Raw genomic sequence first — 20,803 nt, 5'->3', positions numbered from 1 at the left:
CGGATAAGCATTATAATATTTAAGTAACCTTCTACAATAAAATGTATTTCACAATGGTATTTTAATAACATCTATACGAAGTTAAAACCAAATTTAAAAGGGACTAATTTGACTATATGGAAATAAAATAATTTTTGGATCTAACTTTTTTATGCAGTTTATTTAAAGATATGACTAGATACAAGTATTGATGAGAAATAATAGAAGGTGTATAATTTCAATTTTCATCATCATAAGGTCGTCAGTCCTAAGACTGGTTGGACACGCACCTCCACTTTTTCCTATCCTGGGCTAATCTTCACATTTCCCTAAAACTAGAACAACCCAAATCCTTAACTATATGCGAACAGTAATCTAACCCAAGTCTACCTCTACCCCTCCTAACTCCTGTTTCTACCTCTAATATGTCTCTGACAAGACCCACCTATCTCGCCTATTTATTATTGACTTCCATAGAATCCTCTGTTCTCCTATTATTTCTAATTTCAATTTTGCTACTAAAACTTTATTACGACGTTAATGTATTTGTTATTTTCTATGCTAACTAAGTATCTAGATACTATACACGGTGTTATCAATGCTGCGTGATACGTCGCTTATATTAGCTGATCATGACAAGCAGCCATTTGCATATAGTTCTTCAAATTAATTTTTCCTGTCGCTGATGTATGCAGAAAAGTTGTATTAATACTATTTTTTAAACTATTATCGTTATGGGGTCTGTCGGTAAAAGCAGCAATATTTGTTTTTTTATTCGTGTCAGAGTCAGTCGAATTGAAACTAATCGTGGCAGCATTCAAATAGAATTGAGGTTGCACGGATTTTTGCTTTGAAGGCATTGAACTCCATCATGCACTTTGTGATGCTGTTATTACATCCGACACTGTCGAGAACACCAGTGATTAAAATGACCGGTTTGAACAGTTATTTTTTTGTTGACATTTTTATTAAACGATCTGTGAAATGCAAAATGCGGCACATCTAATAATGTTAGTTTTTTTCTCTCAATTTTTTGCGAAGAAGTTATCCTGTTCTCCTGTTTCTTTTCCTATACTACGAATTACCGAAATATAGGTGTTTCGTTAGGTTTACGTTTGATTTTAGATTTGTCCAGTAATTGTAACAACACTAATAAAATTTGTTAAGTCTGGCAATTGGAGAGTGAAGTGTTCGTTGTCATACCGATCAGATTAATCTCCTTTCTTTTTTGATAATTCCTTTTTTAGTTTTCTCATTTGAGAAGCCCGAAAGGAAAAATATTGTGACCAAAATAAGTGAAATCAAATTTTGGGGATAGTGGACGGAGATAGTTTGATCCTGTTAGAAAACAATAGGAGAGGCGATATTAAAAAAGGACACATACAAACAAAAGTTCTAGTAGGAAAAATTGACCTTCGCCACGAATAATGCAATAAAGTAGTAAATAAGGACATTCGAAATTATTAGACATAAAATTTATGAGTAGCGGAATTAGTCACATCAGTCAAAAGTTTTCCGAAAGTGTTCTATTTATCAATTGTATTTTAAATGATCGTGACGAAAATGGATAATTTACCATGAAAAATTAATGGTAGTTTAAAAAACGCGTGACGGACGCAACAGCCCCTTTATTTATTAAACATGATAATTTCATTAGTCGTATGACTGTTTTAAGCAGACACTTGTCATTAACAATAAATTACTTATCGTGTTATGAAAGTGTTTTAGGAAGCATAAGTAGGTATATTTTTTGTAGAATTTCAAACCATTTTCAGTTTTATACATGAGAAATATAACAAAAAATCGTTAACCAAATTTAGTGACCTTTTTTCTTTCCGTTGATTGGTAATTTTTTATTTTACTTTGATTTAAAAAAGGTCGCCAACTGTTGTTTCACCCACATGGAGAAAACTAATTTTTATGTCAACGCACAAATTACAATTTTCGATTGTAAATTACTGAATTTGCCGTAGAAATAGTAGAATTTGTTGAGTAACTTGTAATAATCTCAATTTTGACATGTTTCTAAAAATTATTTTAAGTTTCTTAATTATTACAATTAAATTTGTAATATCAACTAAAATAGCTAGTAAATTTATTTCTGCTGGGATTTTATTTTTACAAATTCGGATTCAAATTGTAATTTTTATTATTTTCGCTTACGAAGCAACGGGCTAGTTGAATAAATTGTAAATATCGCTTTAAACTTTCGTTTTTCATTTTTTCCGTGCATGATTGACATGTTTATTACTTTTTGTCAACATTTTACATCGATACAGAAAAGAGAAAATTGTAGGTACTTCGTACAGGCCCCGCAGATTTAAATGTTTTTAGGACGTAGTTCCTCTGCAACTGATTGAGAAAATTACGATCAAATTATTTTCTTTGCTATTGTTCAAAATTAGTTTATGATTGGTGTTTTGAGAAACAGTGCCAGAATGCAGGTCAAATCATTTCTACTCACCACAGTCCATTTGAGATTATTTTAAATTTAAACGAACCTTTTATTTTTATAGCTTCTAGAAGCCTTTATTGAATAAATTGCATATAAGTAGATGAGTTGTAAAATAAATTACTTGCAAAACACTATGGCCTTTGCCTAGTAACTCATTGAATGGATGGTTTCAATAATAGCGTAGTAAAGTTTTGTTTTACAAAGGAATCAAACGGATAAGCATTTTAACGTTTTCTCTGTTTTCCACGTTTAATTTGACGCCATTGTAACTTAAACAATACACGAACTGTACTTTTCAAACCAACCTAGCAAAAGTTGTTTACCGCTTTTTTACACCTCTATGACTATTAATTCATGTGTTTTATTATTACCATACGTTAACGGTGTTAAAGAAACTGGTTTAATAACATGTCAGTTTGTTCACAAATACTTTAGAGTGGCATTAAATTAATTTAAATAAAAACCATTAACTTCTTGTTGTTCACCAATTTTTGAAAATTATCACATGAGGAGCGTGATTTCTATTTTACTAATATTTTTGGAGTGCTATAGTTAGCAGTAGGCGTTAATAGATGGCAGTACATTGTCAACAACTTGATATTATTGAACTTGATTTACGGAATACCTTCCGTTTGATCTGTAATTAATCGAAACTATGTATAGTACGCTGATGAGGACTAATAATGAGTTCACATTAGCTAATTTTGATACATTGCCAAGTAACATACCAATGTTCATTATTGATTTTTCGATCCGAAATTTGGTGCCAACTATAAACTGCCTTATCAAAGAAAAATGTTCGATAACTGCGGACCCTAAGCACAAGCGTGACAGCTACCTAATGGTGCCTAATAGATCCCTTTAATTCGCCTAAAGTTGATTGATTCATTAATTTTTCTGAACCATTTATAATTTCTGAAATGCTTTAAGAAACTTTTATTATTTTGACATGCTTCTAACTATCAACCTTTGGTTATTAATTTGTTATAAACAATTAAAGCCAAAGAATGCACTTTTTGCTTATAAAATGCAAACTAAAGGTGCAGTCCCAACAATAATTGTAGCGAATTAAAAAAAAAACATACAAATTAGTACCTTGACTAACTCTATCGAATCAATACTAGCGTACAAAAAGCAGAAAAACTGGAAAATTCATCGTTTTCTTTTTAAATTCGTTATTCATATCTCCGCTGTAATTAGTAGTATTTATGCCATTGGGATTACGGAAAATGAGAATAAATTATATATTACGACAACTTCTTTCTTCTTTAAGCGAATATTAAAGTGATCTCTAGATAGTGCGATTTAATTTTGCAATATATAAACTAATAAATTTTCGTATATCTACGCTCAGGTAAGCGAAAAAGATTCTAATGGAAAATAGAATTCTGTAATTTGCTTACACGCACTTAAACATTATTATAAACGATTGTGNATTTCAAATGTCTTAATTATTACAATTAAATTTGTAATATCAACTAAAATAGCTAGTAAATTTATTTCTGCTGGGATTTTATTTTTACAAATTCGGATTCAAATTGTAATTTTTATTATTTTCGCTTACGAAGCAACGGGCTAGTTGAATAAATTGTAAATATCGCTTTAAACTTTCGTTTTTCATTTTTTCCGTGCATGATTGACATGTTTATTACTTTTTGTCAACATTTTACATCGATACAGAAAAGAGAAAATTGTAGGTACTTCGTACAGGCCCCGCAGATTTAAATGTTTTTAGGACGTAGTTCCTCTGCAACTGATTGAGAAAATTACGATCAAATTATTTTCTTTGCTATTGTTCAAAATTAGTTTATGATTGGTGTTTTGAGAAACAGTGCCAGAATGCAGGTCAAATCATTTCTACTCACCACAGTCCATTTGAGATTATTTTAAATTTAAACGAACCTTTTATTTTTATAGCTTCTAGAAGCCTTTATTGAATAAATTGCATATAAGTAGATGAGTTGTAAAATAAATTACTTGCAAAACACTATGGCCTTTGCCTAGTAACTCATTGAATGGATGGTTTCAATAATAGCGTAGTAAAGTTTTGTTTTACAAAGGAATCAAACGGATAAGCATTTTAACGTTTTCTCTGTTTTCCACGTTTAATTTGACGCCATTGTAACTTAAACAATACACGAACTGTACTTTTCAAACCAACCTAGCAAAAGTTGTTTACCGCTTTTTTACACCTCTATGACTATTAATTCATGTGTTTTATTATTACCATACGTTAACGGTGTTAAAGAAACTGGTTTAATAACATGTCAGTTTGTTCACAAATACTTTAGAGTGGCATTAAATTAATTTAAATAAAAACCATTAACTTCTTGTTGTTCACCAATTTTTGAAAATTATCACATGAGGAGCGTGATTTCTATTTTACTAATATTTTTGGAGTGCTATAGTTAGCAGTAGGCGTTAATAGATGGCAGTACATTGTCAACAACTTGATATTATTGAACTTGATTTACGGAATACCTTCCGTTTGATCTGTAATTAATCGAAACTATGTATAGTACGCTGATGAGGACTAATAATGAGTTCACATTAGCTAATTTTGATACATTGCCAAGTAACATACCAATGTTCATTATTGATTTTTCGATCCGAAATTTGGTGCCAACTATAAACTGCCTTATCAAAGAAAAATGTTCGATAACTGCGGACCCTAAGCACAAGCGTGACAGCTACCTAATGGTGCCTAATAGATCCCTTTAATTCGCCTAAAGTTGATTGATTCATTAATTTTTCTGAACCATTTATAATTTCTGAAATGCTTTAAGAAACTTTTATTATTTTGACATGCTTCTAACTATCAACCTTTGGTTATTAATTTGTTATAAACAATTAAAGCCAAAGAATGCACTTTTTGCTTATAAAATGCAAACTAAAGGTGCAGTCCCAACAATAATTGTAGCGAATTAAAAAAAAAACATACAAATTAGTACCTTGACTAACTCTATCGAATCAATACTAGCGTACAAAAAGCAGAAAAACTGGAAAATTCATCGTTTTCTTTTTAAATTCGTTATTCATATCTCCGCTGTAATTAGTAGTATTTATGCCATTGGGATTACGGAAAATGAGAATAAATTATATATTACGACAACTTCTTTCTTCTTTAAGCGAATATTAAAGTGATCTCTAGATAGTGCGATTTAATTTTGCAATATATAAACTAATAAATTTTCGTATATCTACGCTCAGGTAAGTGAAAAAGATTCTAATGGAAAATAGAATTCTGTAATTTGCTTACACGCACTTAAACATTATTATAAACGATTGTGGGTGAAAACTGACCGTGACATATACATACAACACGCAGTATTGTCTTTTTGTGTTAATAATTAACAATGGCAAATGGTTTTCTAGACGTTTAATTGCTTTCATAGTAAATGGTAATTATGTAGATAAAATGCGTCCTAGTAAAAATAAATCAAAGGTTTTTTTTTAAACCAGCAAACAATAAAATTTGAAAATGCTCAGGTTTTATTAATATGAATTTTACATACAGTAGAATCCGTTTATTATGATGCCGCTTATATTGACCAACCGCCTATTATGACGTAATTACACTACGAAGTTTGGTTTTCATATCAAATTCTTTATAAAAAAGTCGGATATAATGACTTCGCTTATAGTGACATGTCGCTTATTATGACCCACTTTTAATAAATTGTCCGGTTAAAATGACCGACAGTGTAAAGTAGCGATAGCGCTCTCCTCACATCCGAAGAACTCACCGATGACAAAATTTATTTGAACCAGAAGTAATTACATGGATTTATGAGTTAAAGTATTTGAAGCTACTTTAATATATTCTTTTATTAAAACCAAACATTTTTTGTATTTGAAATTTTCAGTTTGTTATACTAGAAATATAAAAAAAGAAACTTTTCCACTATTTGAAAAAAGGGATCTGCAAGAATGTCCCCGGAGTAAATATAGAAACAAACTATTTTTTTTTCAATATTGTTACTTCTTTAAAGTACCTTGTACTTTTTTTTTCGCTAAAAGATAAATTTATGCGTTGAAAGAAGGGTATGTTCTTGAGTTTTCATAACTCTCACAACTATCGACATTATTTTCCTTAAAATCCATGATAACTCGCATGTTAGTATTTAAGAGAATGATTGTGTAGGTAAATATACGTAAGACTAGACCAATACCAAGATTGAATAAGCAACATTAACCGAAATTTCTCAGAATTTATTTAAAAAAGGCATAAGTATCAGATAAATGAGTAAGACCAAGACTTAACACCCAAAACCAAGACCAAGAGCAAGACCGAGACTATATCACCAAGACCAAAACTAAAACTAAAAGTATTTCAGCAAGATCAAGACCAAGACCAGTACGAAGGCTGGGAGCGTCTTAGTCTTAGTCTTTGGTTTGTTCATCACTAGTTAATTTCTAGATTTTTAAGCATTCTATTTTGTCTGGCCAGAGCTGAGATTTATTTGAAACAAAAAATTTTAATATGAAATATTATTCTGAAAATTTATTTCTGAATTTTTTACCCACTACACGCTACCTCAAATTAATGAGGGAAAAATTGGTGCGTAAAGCCAAAGGTCCCGGGTTCGATTCCCGGCGGAGGTGTGACAACAACAACACTTTTTCCCTCATTAATTTGAGGTAGCGTGTAGTGGGTAAAAAATTCAGAATTTTCAGAATAGTATTTCATATTAAACTAACTCACTTCTAAAAGATGTCTAAATTCTATGTATGTTTAAAAAATTGTAAAATTTTTCTTCTCCAATTTGACCATTTCAGTTAAAAATTCAAATGTACTTACAGCATTAAGCATGTACTTTTTATCTATATTTATTAATGGATTTCTGCAATGAGTGGAAATAAATCATCTTTCAAATTATTAAGGTACTTGGCAAGATTTCGGCCTACATTGGATGTTGTTTTATTTTATATTTTCCATGCCTCCAGTATCACATAAACAAAAATATTTTCAATAAATAAGATGATCCCGGAAGACATAATGATTCCCACTATTCAACTTGGAAAAAGTCGTTATCAGTTACCCAGTTCCTCGTTTCAATTACAACAAAGATTCACTGATAACAATATAAATATTGCAATAAAATAATCTAATGCCAATTTATTCGTTAAGCTAATCCAAATAAAATATAACAGGATTAATCATCATTGGCGTTAAACCAATTAATTAAAAATTAATTCCAAAGATTAAAGAACTTCATTGTTATAAATTGCACTGTTTCAGATATTTTTTGCTAGTCATTAGAGTACAATGAACTAAAAGATAAAAGAACAATCAACTGCCAATAAATAGCAGTACCCAAGTGTGGTAATATGCACACGGTTTTATTCATTTCTTCTTTGTAGTGTGCTACTATAATGCTTAATGGAGTCTGAAACGAAAGGTAACAGCTAATAGTAAAAGTTATTGCCCCTCTCATCTAGGAAACCTGTTGTAGGTACAAAGCTAGAGGAAACAGGTTGATTTATTAACTGTACTTCGTGTCTAGATAATGGGACCTCCTTATGTAAAACTTCACTAAAGTTCAAAAGTGCGCGGGTAATCTAACGGGACCAGAATGCGCAATAAAGGACTTAATTAGCACCTAATGTATTGTGTTAAATGCGTACATTTCCCACCGAACGGAATACAAATAGTATTAAGTAGATGTTCTCATAAATTTTTCTTTTATTTTTGTTTTATGCGTATAGGCAGTGAACTTCTAAAAGTTATTACCAATCAAATTTCACTACTGCTATAACACTTATTAAAAATCAAACAAGCAAGACAGTAGTTTTATACATTATTTACCCAAGATAAAAATGTTCAGTCTCTCAGTCTCTGAAAGCGAGACTCTAGTCTCCGTCTCTCATCGAGTCTCTCTGGTGTCGCTAAGAGACTGTCAAAAAAACTGTTTAGCGTCTCTGAACGAGAGACTCGAGTCGCTCATAGAGAGATTCTCATTTCGTATCCAGTCTCTGAAAGAGAGACTCGAATCTCTCACTAAGTGGTGTCTTGATAGACATTGTTAAAATTTTCTAAGTTCAACATATTTCAGAGATCCCAGTCTTTCTACGAGAGACTCGAGTCTCTCAATTTTTCAGTTTTATTCATTCAGTCTCTCTGTGAGAGACACGAATCTCTGAATTAACAATTTTATCGTTCGAGTCTCTCATACAGAGATTGTGAGAGATCCATAAAAACACGTAGGCAATAACTGAGAGACTGTGAGAGACGCTCTCAGAGGCGCTGAAAGACTCTGAGGAACCGGGGAGAGACTGAAAATTTTTGTCTAGGGTACACTATGTACACATCATTGTTCCAAATGTACGAAAATGTAGCATGAAAAAATGGACTGACTACAATAAAATAAAAACTTTTGGGTGTTTCATCCACCAGCCAGTAATGCTGGTTGGCGGGCAGTCCCTCCGGACTACGCCGGAAGGCAGGGCGGAAAACCCTCTTCAGTCTCCTTTCAGGAATCGAGGAAATGGGTAGGTGGTTCGGGTGAGAAAGATGAGATGGACGAAATGAAGACAGAAGAGAATGAAAGATTATCTGTGGAATATTACTGCCCCAGCAATTGCCTAAGTAATCCAAGGAAACCACAGAAAAACTTGAACCAAGGCAGGCGGACCCGGAATCGAATCGAGGTCCTCCCGAAGCAATGGTCTAAACCTCTAGCCTATGCCGCTCGGTTGAAGTCAAAAGTGGAGTTGCAATAGAGGGTGGCGAATTTTGAATCATTGGTTAAGAGGAGTGGTAAGAAAGTTGATTAAAAGAAGGAGGTATTCAGAGGACAGGGGTAGCACAGGTAATACAAAAGGCTAATGACATGGCGTGACGAAATTTCCAAATCTACCGTTTCCGACTAAGTACAATAAATAGTCTAAATCTAAATCTTTACAGAGATAGAATTCAAACGACCATAAAATTGAAATAAACTGCATTCGCTAATAATCGGATTATAAAGTAAACAAGAACAAAATTCGTGCTACAAAATCTACCTAGATGTATACCGAGAATAAATAGCATAAATATTTGAAATAGTTTTATGACGTGCAGTTTAATATCTTTAGAAATGCAAACAATAATAGATTGCATCCCATTTCTTATACCTAAATACAATAGCTGCTTCATGAGTTTTGCATGACCTGAACTATGGAAAGTCGGTAAATACGTCATACGAATCTTACAACAACTACAACATCTTATTAGCAAGTCCAAATACCAGTAATCTTCATACTACTTAAGCAGAGATGTGATTTACTTGAAATACGTGTATTTAAAATGCAAAAACAAAATAAAAAATACCTATTTTTGTATTGCATTTAAATACTGTAATAAGGTAATTTATTCATATACCCATCGTTAATATTGTGAGAGAGTTTCTTATATTTTAATATCATTTCTATCCAATTTTGAAACTTTAGATATTCAAAGTTAAAAAAACTTTATGATACAAGTCACAAAAAAATCAACACAAAATCAAGAACAAGACAGGACTCGAATTTTTAATAAGAAAGCCAATATTTGAGAAATATTATATTGCCTCGTTTTGCGTAGTCCTAGTCCATATAGTTTAAATATTATAATAAATGCGTCTAAACTGTTAAATTAGTGTTTCTCTACAAAGGCGTTCTACTACCAAATATGGAATCCTGTTCAATCTTTCATGGAGATAAGTGTAAAGACCAGTAACTAAAAGCTAAGAGCACATTCTCAAAAAATTTCCTGGATGCCTACAATTGGAAATTAAAAAGTACCATACCCGAAAGGCATTAAATTTTTAATCGTTTCTTTCCTTACACAACCACTGCATAACTCCTTCATCTCGTTTTTGATTTAACTACTTAAAGAATACAACAGGTGTAGGTATCATACAAACTCAAACTTCTACGTTTATTTGAATAAAAGGAAAAGCATAGTGAGGGTGGTGTTACCAAATATGTACGACGTTCAAGTTGGTTTTTAAATGAGTATTAACATTTAATAAATTTAAAATAGGTCGTAATACCCTTTGCTGGAGTTAACTGAGACAGTTTCAGTCGTTTTTGCCACCCCTGTTGGTTGATTTTGATTTTTTTAAACTTTTCCTCGAAAAAATCAGCCTGCTTAAATCAAACTGAATCTATAACGCGCTATGTAGGTGATCGGCACGCAAAACCAAATTAATAAAAAATATTAAGTTATTCTTGGTCTTGCTTGTGCAGAGAAAGTTTAATTTGATCGTTGATTATTTATAACTAGTTCTAAATTGCGAACCACGCCTGGTGGTTTCAATACATGCATCAATTCTATACACTAGAACCGAGCATAGGGATATTCTATTTCATAGAATAATCAATTATTTTCCTATGAAAAATACGACGTAGTTTAGAAAGTCCAACAAATGCTTAGGTACGCTTTGTTTTGGGAGATCCACACGCGACATAAAAGAAAAAAATGCTGTCAATGAAGTTTGTAATTTCTATATTCGGTGAACAATTTGCCTTGCCTTGCCTGCATAGCAATAATTCGTACTTGTTTAGGTTTCGTCATTTTATTTTTAAAATTAATTCCACTGATTTTTGTTGAGAAACAAAGAAAAGTAATTATTTAAGAACAAAGAATAAGAAGTTAAACCTAACGTTTTGGTTTTGTTTACATCATTCAATGTGCCCACTCGTGCCCCATACCCACGACAGTCGTCATTGTTAATTACTGATTTAATTGTACGTACAAATTTCACTACTTCACATTTTTTATATTTTCATTAAAAGTACGTGATTAAAACAATAATTTAATGCTTCATTGTATGAACTTTACATAAAAGACAATTAAACTTCTTGAATGATGACAGAAGATATTATTCATAACGTATAGAAATTTCTAGTAGTTAATATTAAATATTAATTTGTAAATTCATTCTCAATTTTTATCCACTGAAAGTTACTTCACATTAATGAGAAAAAATTTTTGGTTGCCGCCGGGAATCGAACCAGGGAAGGTCGGAACCTAGTTCAATTCCCGGCGACGGTATGACAATAGCAACAAACATTTCTTCCTCGTTAATTTAAGGTAAGATAGTGGATAAAAATTTAAAATGGATTTTCAAATAATTCATAACAAATATTGACCATGATATTTATAGCAAATCATGGAAATATTGAAATCCATATCAAGTTATTTCTTTCCTTTTCTGTGGTAATTATATTGTTACCAATTTTTATCTAAACAGTTGAATTAAAGAAGGTAGAAACACGCATTGTAAACGTGTTAGTATTGTTATTTAATCCTTCATGAGATATTTTTTTTATCGGCGTATATAATTTAACTAGTAATTATTGGTATGTTTCCCATTAAATGCTATATATAAATTACATTCTAAAATCCAACGATTGTGTACTTCTAAAACATATTCAATCAGTACCATCGCAAAATTTAAACGGAAAAGTTTTGTTTAATATAAGAAATGACATACCCTTTCCACCAAGGTTGGAAATTTGGTCCGTCAGATCCAAAGAGACCTCCAAAGGAAAACAAGCCGGGGAATTTTCCAAATCCTGGTAAACCGCCGAAAGGATTAAACCCTGTCGGTCCTTCACCTGCATTTACTTCTATAACGCCTCCTTGTAACAAGGACGTGTCGTGATTCGGTGTTTCCTTCGGTTTCTTTTCAGGAATTTCTTCTGCTGTGTTAGGGGAGGGGTCCTTGTAATTTGGTGACAAATCTTCTCTATCTTTGGTAGCCGTTTCAACATCTGACGAAGCTCCCTCTAGGTCTTCGCTGAATGCCTTCGCAGATGGAAAAAATTCATCGTAATGATAATCCACATTTCTGAAAGAAATGGTAACCATTACGATACTGACGTTTACAATGTCAATAAAAAAAATAAGTTTAATCGTAGTATTGAATTCTTCGTATTAAATAGACTTTTAGTAAGTTTTTCTACTGCTTCTTATTTGAAATTCCTTTCCGAAGTTCTGAAATGTTCAATTGCCATTTCTCAAATACGATTGAAATTATCAAGTTGAAACAAATGTAACAATTTTACATAGGAATGATTATTATATCATGTTTGAATCAATCAAAATTACCAAAAAGTTTCGTCAAAATAAGCATAACCCAATCGCTTACGTGGCGCCCCCAGTAACGAAAAGTGAAATAAAAATAGCAATTTTGAAAACAAGGATAACCGAGATAAAAATTCAGTCTTTCAGAGTCTCTAAAAGCGAGGCTGGAGTCTCCGTCTCTCATCGAGTCTCTCTGGTGTCGCTGAGAGAGATTGCCGAGAGACTATCAAAAGATCTGTTTAGCGTCTCTGAATGAAAAACTCGAGTCGCTCATAGAGAGATCCTCATTTCGTATCCGGTCTCTGAACGAGAGACTCGAATCTCTCAATAAGTGGTGTCTCGAATGACATGGTTAATATTTTCTAAGTTCAACATATTTCAAAGATCCCAGTCTTTCTACGAGAGAGTCGAGTCTCTCAATTTTTCAGTTTTATTCATTCAACCTCTCTGTGAGAGACTCGAATCTCTGAATTAACAATTTTATCGTTCGAGTCTCTCATGAGACTGTGAGAGATCCATAAAAACACCTAGGCAATAACAGAGACTGTGAAAGACTGTGAGAGATAATCTCAGAGACGCTGAAAAACTCTGAGAGACTGGAGAGAGACTAAAAATTTTTGTCTAGGGTACTCATCTTTCTATTTGTGCTTTACAAATGTTAAGAAATGCTGTAGATCGGGCCTCAACCGGTTGATTAATTTAAAAAATATATTTATATCCAAATATTAAAAAAAATAAAAGCTCTAAAAGCATTATTTGTAAATGCACATTTTTTTAAAGCATTTTTATAGCACTAGCCCCTAGTGCTTTTAATGTAACCGCAGCACTGTCAAATTTAGGGCTACCTTTGTAGAATAATATGCACTTTTGGATATAGAATTAAATATATCACTACGTATAGGTATCCATCTCGATAGTAAAATTTAATAAAATTCAATGATTGAGATCAATTAATGTAATAATTAATGAGGGGCAAATCGTTTCGGATCTCGTTTTTTTTTGTTTAATTAAATTATCGATCGGAACAGGAAATTGCTGCCCACCTCATTAATACTAAACCAACCAGTCCCATACTCTTTTGTCAGTCACTGCACGAAAACATGAAATCGTGGTCTGTTTTCAGTTAGTAAAATAATAAATTTACCTATTTATGGGAACGTAAAATGCAAATATGTACTCATAAATGTATACATACGTAGGTGCACATTGTTTTCGTAATAATAATTTTACCGATGCGTGCGTGAGAACGTGAGATATTTTTAACATTTCAAAGTGAATATAATACTAATTCTTTGAATGTTCAACGCACTGATATACAAACGGGTGGAAAATTGTTTTAGAAACAATGGAAATGTTGAATCATTTCACATACTTACACCGATTAATATCATCATGTGTTACATTTGAAAGTTGACATTTGAAAGCGGATAATTGCAAGAGAACTTTCTAGATTCTAGAATATAGTTTTAATTTTGACACTTCACACTTATAAGTATGTAGTTTTTCATGTCATAAATCTAAACGTTGTACATTAATGATAGAGTAACTCCCCATGCATAATGAGTTATTATGGCTAAATGTTATTTATAACAATCCTGCTTAATGGTTTAAGGGGAAAATTAATGTTATCCTAAATAATTATAAAATAAGAGAAATATGTTTTAATTTTGGTTTAATTTAAAAATTAGAAAGATATTGTTAAAGGTGTATGTTTGGAAATCAATAAGAAATAGGCGAGATATGCCTTCTGAGACATAAGGAGCTAATTAGTTAGAAACATATTAGAAGCAGAAACAGGAGTTAAGAGGAGTAGAAGTAAACCTAGATTAGATTACCATTCACAAATAGTTAAGGATGTGGGATGTTTCAGTTTTATGGGAATGCGAAGATTAGCTCAGGATAGAAAGGAGTGAAGGTGCGTGTCCACCCAGTCTTAGGAATCTTACATTTTTTTTTTAATTAGTGTTATTCACATTTAATGTAAGCAAAGCAAAAGTGATATTCTAAGAATGCTAACTAAACTGAAAAGTAAAATAACTTCTAGAACTTTTTGATTGAAAACAAAATTATGCGTTTTCCTTGAACGTTTCCCATTTATGTTTTAACTAATATCTCAATTCTGGTACCGTTCGTGCTGGCGATAAGCAAAAATAATGGACAAAAATATTATTGATCGTATTTATTCAATAAATAGTACTTCATTCCCAGTTTACAAAATTAAAATAAAATGAAAATTCGACAACTTGTCAGGGAAAAGCAATTAGCAATTTTAGTTTTAAATTTGCAATCGTGGTTAACTCCTGAATAACGAAATTTAACAACTCATGAGATTGGACTATCATAGAACGGGGCTCATATTAATTAATTTGGAAGCTAATTACGCAAAACTAAAGTTAAAATAATTTATTTCCCTATACAATATTAACACCTTCTCAAAATTTTTAAAGAACAGAAAATTAATTAGATTTATTGACAGTAACGTTAAATTTTTGTAAACATTGCTCAAAATAAAACACTATAACACAAAATTTCACATGAAAATGTTTAAAAAAATCTAAAACGCTTTTTAACACATACGAGACTGTCTCTAATTGGGGATGGTACGTTAGGTTTCGAAACGCATTTTGGATTTTTTATACGTTTTTATTGTTAAATTTTGGGTTTAACTATTAGTGTTTTGATCAATTCATTTAAAAGTACTTTGTTAGTCGCAATTAAATAATTTTGTTAATTAAAAGTTAAAGGTACAGTAATTACGACTACTAGATTTAATTCAAACGCAGTAACTAACATTAGAATAATACAGCCTTTTTGAGAGTTAGTTAAAGTTGCATCTAGGACAACAAAACGTATGTACTTTTCCACTGTATTAATAGGTACCTAAAGTATTTTCTAGAACATGTATCCGATTAGGTACATTTGGTTGTGTAAATTTTTTCACTGTTTTAATGATACTTTGGCCAAAACTTTTCTCTTTTTTCGAAATTCTAAATTAGATTAAGAAAAAAGCAGAACTAATATTGCAATTCAACAGGGTTATTTCCTTGTAAAATGAAAAGGATATTTTTTTGTACATATGTGAAACAGAAATACAGCAGAGTATGAATATCCATGCGATAATAAACGACATTGAAACAAATAGTAGATAAACATTTTTAATTAAAGACGAGCTTTTTTATACATATACATATGTTTGTATATTATATAGTATATTTAAAAACCTGTTTCAAAAACAACGAATTGATACATATTGTGAAGGTATGTATAAATAATGAAAATAATACATATGTAGACTAATTAACGAAAGAAACTTCTAGAGTTTTCACGATGATATTATTATTATTATTAATACCATAGGAACAATTTTTTAGTTTGTATTTAACAACAATGAGGTACAAATATCTATGTAGGCATATATTTATTACCTTAGACCGTGGACGGTCACGAAAAGAAGGCCAAGCAGCAACGCTACTCGATGCATTGTAAATAAAACACTTGCTTGCAACTTTTCACTTGTATTTGTTTATTGTCGCACTGAACAATTTCAAACTGCCGGCATTTTCTGGGTCTCCCTTATATAAACCTCGTCCATCCGTGCGTTGGAAGGAAGGGGCCGGCTTTGTGTGAAGTGCTACAAACATCTTCCCAACAATCGTGAATTATTAGTACCGTTAGTCTAATATTTTCATTATTTACATTTTTATTTGTCACTGTTCAGCAACAATAAACAACAGCAGCAATAATAAAATAAGTTAAAAGATTATCATTTAATTTTCTAGACTTTCTATTACTCATACATACCTTCCATTCGTTTTCCAGAAAAAAAAAGTTAACAGTGACATAGCACGAGGGGGGCAGAGGGTGTCATATTTTTCAGGCGGCGCAAATATAGGGTACCGCAAAAACGTTTTCTTCGTTATTAGGGTCAATGCCACCGCGCAGTTAGGGTTGCCACCCGTACTTTATTACTTTCGACTGTGCGTACGTTATATTTTACAAGACACATAAAGTACGCAAAAATACTTTATTTAAGGCCTTAAGTAAACATCGTAATTTTGTAAGCGATTATTCGAAATTCAGAGTATTTTTACATCAATAATATTGCACAATACAATATTTTTGAGAATGTTTCTATGTTTCTGAACGCTAGTTTCATTGACAGGGAAATTCCATCACAATATTAGATGTATTTAATATTCATCATCATCATAAGGTCATCAGTCCTAAGACTGGTTGGACACGTACCTCCACTCTTTCCTATCCTGAGCTAAACTTCGCATTTCCCAAAATAGAACAGCCCACATCCTTAACTATTTGCGAAGAGTAATCTAATCTAGGTCTACCTCTACCCCTCCTAACTCCCGTTTCTGTCTCTAATATGTCTCTGACTAGACCTTTATGCCTGAGAAGGTGTCCTACCAACCTATCTCGCCTATTTTTTATTGACTTCCATAGCGTCCTCTGTTCTCCTGTTCTTTCTAATACCTCTTCATTTCTAACCTTTTCTACCCACGATATCCCCATCATTCGCCTATAACACCACATTTCGAACGCTTCTAACCTTTTCTTTTCCGCCGCTCCCACTGTCCGTGTTTCGCAAATATAAAAAACAATTTAATTAAAAGAAAAGAAGACTAGTTTTACGGAAAATCGAATCCATAGAACAATCTTCACCTGGAATAAAAGCAATAGTGTGTAAAAACTTCAATTTGTTTATAAAAAAAAGCAGTATGCTATTTGGAAAAATGGTTCAACTACAATGATGACAATTGGTTAGCTCTCATAAGTCATTTTAACTTGATCACCCCTCTGTCCTTTGAAGTGATTCTTAAAATTACTGAAACCATAAATATGGAAACAAAAATTAATTATGATGCACTTTACAATGAAGTGAACCATTTAAATCAAATTCGGGAAAAAATTTGTAACAGCAGCATCACTTTTAAAGAAACATGCACTGCAGAAAAATGGCAAGTCATATTTAGGGAACAACCTGATTTCCTAAATCTGTTCAAAGTAGTGTCACTTTTGTTGTCCGTTCCGGCCACTTCAGCATTTACAGAAAGANAGGTAGAGGTTCTAAAGAACAGTTAGTGATAGACTCAGAAGTACACACACAATGTAGACGGCGAAATAGAAATTTATATTATGCCTATATTGACTATCAAAAAGCCTATGATAGTGTTCCACACTCTTGGTTACTTCATGTACTTAAAATATATAAAATTAATGATAAAATAATTAATTTTCTACAACACATAATGCAAAAATGGAGCACAACACTAAACCTTAAAACAGAAACTGAATACCTCAACAGTCCACAGATAACTATATCACGTGGTATCTTCCAAGGTGATTCATTGAGTCCTCTATGGTTCTGCTTAGCTTTGAATCCATTGTCAAACAATCTTCACAAAAGTAAATACGGCTATGTAATTGATAGGAATAGTTCAACAATATTAAGTCATTTAGTATATATGGACGACATAAAACTATTTGGCGCCTCCAGACAACAGTTAAACAATTTATTGAAAATTACAGAAACATTTAGTACCGATATAAGAATGAAATTTGGACTTGATAAATGTAAAATAAACAGTATTGTAAAAGGAAAACACCAAACGCAACCACCATACAATTTAGAACAAAAAATGGATACAATACAAAGTCTTGATAAACATGAAACTTATAGGTACTTGGGCTATAATCAAAGTCGAAATATAGATCATACTAAAATTAAATCAGAATTAACTAACAAATACACAACTAGGTTAAACAAAATACTTAAAACACTTCTATCAGGTAGAAACAAAGTTAAAGCTATTAACACATATGCCATACCGGTACTCACTTACTCCTTCGGGATAATTCGTTGGTCTGATACTGATTTAGACTCACTTAATAGGCTAACTAGAACTAAGTGCAACAAATACAACATGCACCACATACACTCTGCTGTTGAAAGGTTTACAATCAAAAGACAATTAGGTGGAAGAGGAATAATTGATATTAAAAATCTACATTACAAACAGATTATTAATTTGCGGTCATATTTTAGAGCAAGAAGTGCTGATAGTTCATTACATAATTCAATCTGTGTCATTTCAACCTCTGGTACATCACTAAACCTTAATGATGTAGATTTTAATCCTGAGAACAAAATTATGAAAGAAAAATTAAAAATTGAAATGTGGAAATCAAAAGTGCTTCATGGAAAATACCCGAACCAACAACAGCAGGAACATGTAGATACAGAAGCTTCTAATATGTGGTTAAAAAAAGGAAACATATTCTCAGAAACTGAGGGATTCATGATAGCAATTCAGGACAAAATAATAAAAACAAAAAACTATGAAAAATATATTATTAAAAATCTCACAATTTCATCGGATACATGCCGAGCATGCAACACATCTCGCGAAACAATTGACCATATCACTAGGGGTTGCTCATTTTTAGCCAGCCGACAATACATCAACAGGCATAATAATGTTACTAAACAGATACACTCGCTGTTAGCCAAAAACTTTAAACTCATAAATTAGATAGAGCCGTACTATAAATACAAACCACAAAATGTATTAGAAAACCACTTAGCCAAGCTTTATTGGGATAGTAACATAATTGCAGACAAAACAGTTAATCATAACAGACCTGATATCACACTGACCATCAAAGAAACTAAAAAAAACCCACTTAATAGATGTTGCTGCACCAAACACTGTAAATCTTAAACAAAAACATATTGAGAAAATTCGAAATTATATCTTTTTAGCAGATGAAATAAAAGAAATGTGGAATCAGAACACAGTTCGAATTATTCCAATAATAATATCATCAATAGCCGTTATACCCTAGCCTAGCCGAGTTAAAACTGCATAAGGTTACGTACATAAGTCCACAAAAATCAGTAATCCTTAATACACGCGGAATAGTACGTAACAGTACTGACATATCCCCTTTTTCACAAAACACAACAGGTTAAAATTAAACTAAATTAGAAGCGGAGTTTTTAATAATCACCGATAATATTTCAAGACAAGAAGTACTGTTAGCTCTATAAAATTTAAGAACAGAAAATTGGTTTATTATATCCCAAAAGAAGTGAGTGAGGTTCTTTGGCATTAGCCCGTCTTCACTTGTTCAAAGTTACCAGTGAAAACGGAAAAGACAAGGAAAATTTTAATAATTGTTGTGTGGCTTAAAAAAAACAATTTAAGAAAATTAGTTCTCTTGTTTAAATGGGAAATTATAATTAAACGTGTAAATAATGTCCAGAAAAGCAAAAAGGCATATCCAACAAACGAACCCAAATTTTACTTTTAATTAATTATAACTTCGATAAATGTTTCCTAACAGTTCATCTCCTTAAATTAATTAAGTTTTACATTGAAATTAAAGAGTTTCATATGATATAAGAAAATGTATATTTATTGACAAGGGATATGATATTCCTTTCCAAATTTCTCAGAATTGCTGATTCTTATAATTATTTATTTGTTTCAATACAAATTTTCTAGAAGTTGTATAAAATGATCTTATCTCAAATGTTTTTGACCTTATCATCGCACTCTCGCAATTGTTCTGTGGATGATGGTAGTGACAATTGACCCTTAAGGCCAGTCTATCATCGGATGATATTTATCCATGTTATTGAATTATTATTTTTAAAACGGCTCAACTTTTTGTTGTTATACAGAGCGACGATAGTATTTTTCAATTTACGATTATTATTGTATTTTTGCTTAATGTAGTACTTAATGTAATTTTAGGGATTCCTTTTTATATCTATATACTTACAGCTAATGATGAGCGAATTAAGACTTGGTCTTGGTCTTTTTTTATGAAAACTCAAGAACTTATCCTTCCTCCAACGCATAAATTGACTCTTCCTCCGATGCATAAATTGACCTTTTACCGAAAAAAATACTACAAAATACTTGAAAGAAATAAAAATATCAAAACAAAACTGTCTCTATATTTCATCCATTATTTATCCAGACATAAGAATACTTACTTAGAGGGCATTCTTATAGATCGTTTTTTTTCAAACAGTGGTAAAGTTTCTCTTTTTTTAGATCTAGTGTTAAAGTCTACTAGATTAAATTAATGTTCGCAAATAGTTAAGCATGTGGGCTGTTCTATCGGGTTGTTCGGAAAGTCATTTCGTTTTTTCCCGACAGAGGATTTAATTGTATTCTTTTGCACCCAACTTCACATTTAAGCCGTATAATTTTTATATGCTTTGAGAGCTCATATAGCAAGGCTTGTGTGTGAAAAATTCCAATTAATTCTACGCAGTAGTTTTTGGTTGG

At 31.8% G+C, this 20,803-nt stretch overlaps 2 protein-coding genes across 3 annotated transcripts in view; one reads left to right on the top strand and one right to left on the bottom strand.

Moving 5' to 3' along the window:
- Positions 1-16,074, bottom strand: part of LOC108741116 (transforming growth factor-beta-induced protein ig-h3) — a 43,676-nt gene extending 27,602 nt beyond the window's left edge. The window contains exons 1-2 of the mRNA XM_025977002.1: positions 15,914-16,074; positions 11,896-12,252 (exon numbers count right to left, since the gene is read on the bottom strand). Of these exons, the coding sequence (XP_025832787.1) occupies positions 11,896-12,252; positions 15,914-15,969 (413 nt within the window). The 5' untranslated portion in view covers positions 15,970-16,074. The remainder of the gene's footprint in view (positions 1-11,895; positions 12,253-15,913) is intronic.
- The window catches only part of LOC108732881 (mitochondrial glutamate carrier 1-like), a 129,296-nt gene that overhangs the window by 71,629 nt on the left and 36,864 nt on the right, over positions 1-20,803 (top strand). The window contains exon 1 of one of the 2 annotated variants that reach the window (XM_025976990.1): positions 14,979-15,337. The exons of the other annotated variant lie outside the window; for it this stretch is intronic. The gene's annotated coding sequence lies outside the window, so the exon portion shown is untranslated. Of the gene's footprint in view, positions 1-14,978; positions 15,338-20,803 lie in introns of those variants that run through there. 2 annotated transcript variants of the gene reach the window in all.

Source organism: Agrilus planipennis, unplaced genomic scaffold, assembly GCF_000699045.2.
Source record: "Agrilus planipennis isolate EAB-ADULT unplaced genomic scaffold, Apla_2.0 scaffold31, whole genome shotgun sequence".
Taxonomy (NCBI): domain Eukaryota; kingdom Metazoa; phylum Arthropoda; class Insecta; order Coleoptera; family Buprestidae; genus Agrilus; species Agrilus planipennis.
The sequence above is the reverse complement of the archived record's forward strand: the minus strand, read 5'-3'. Positions and strand labels throughout refer to the sequence as shown.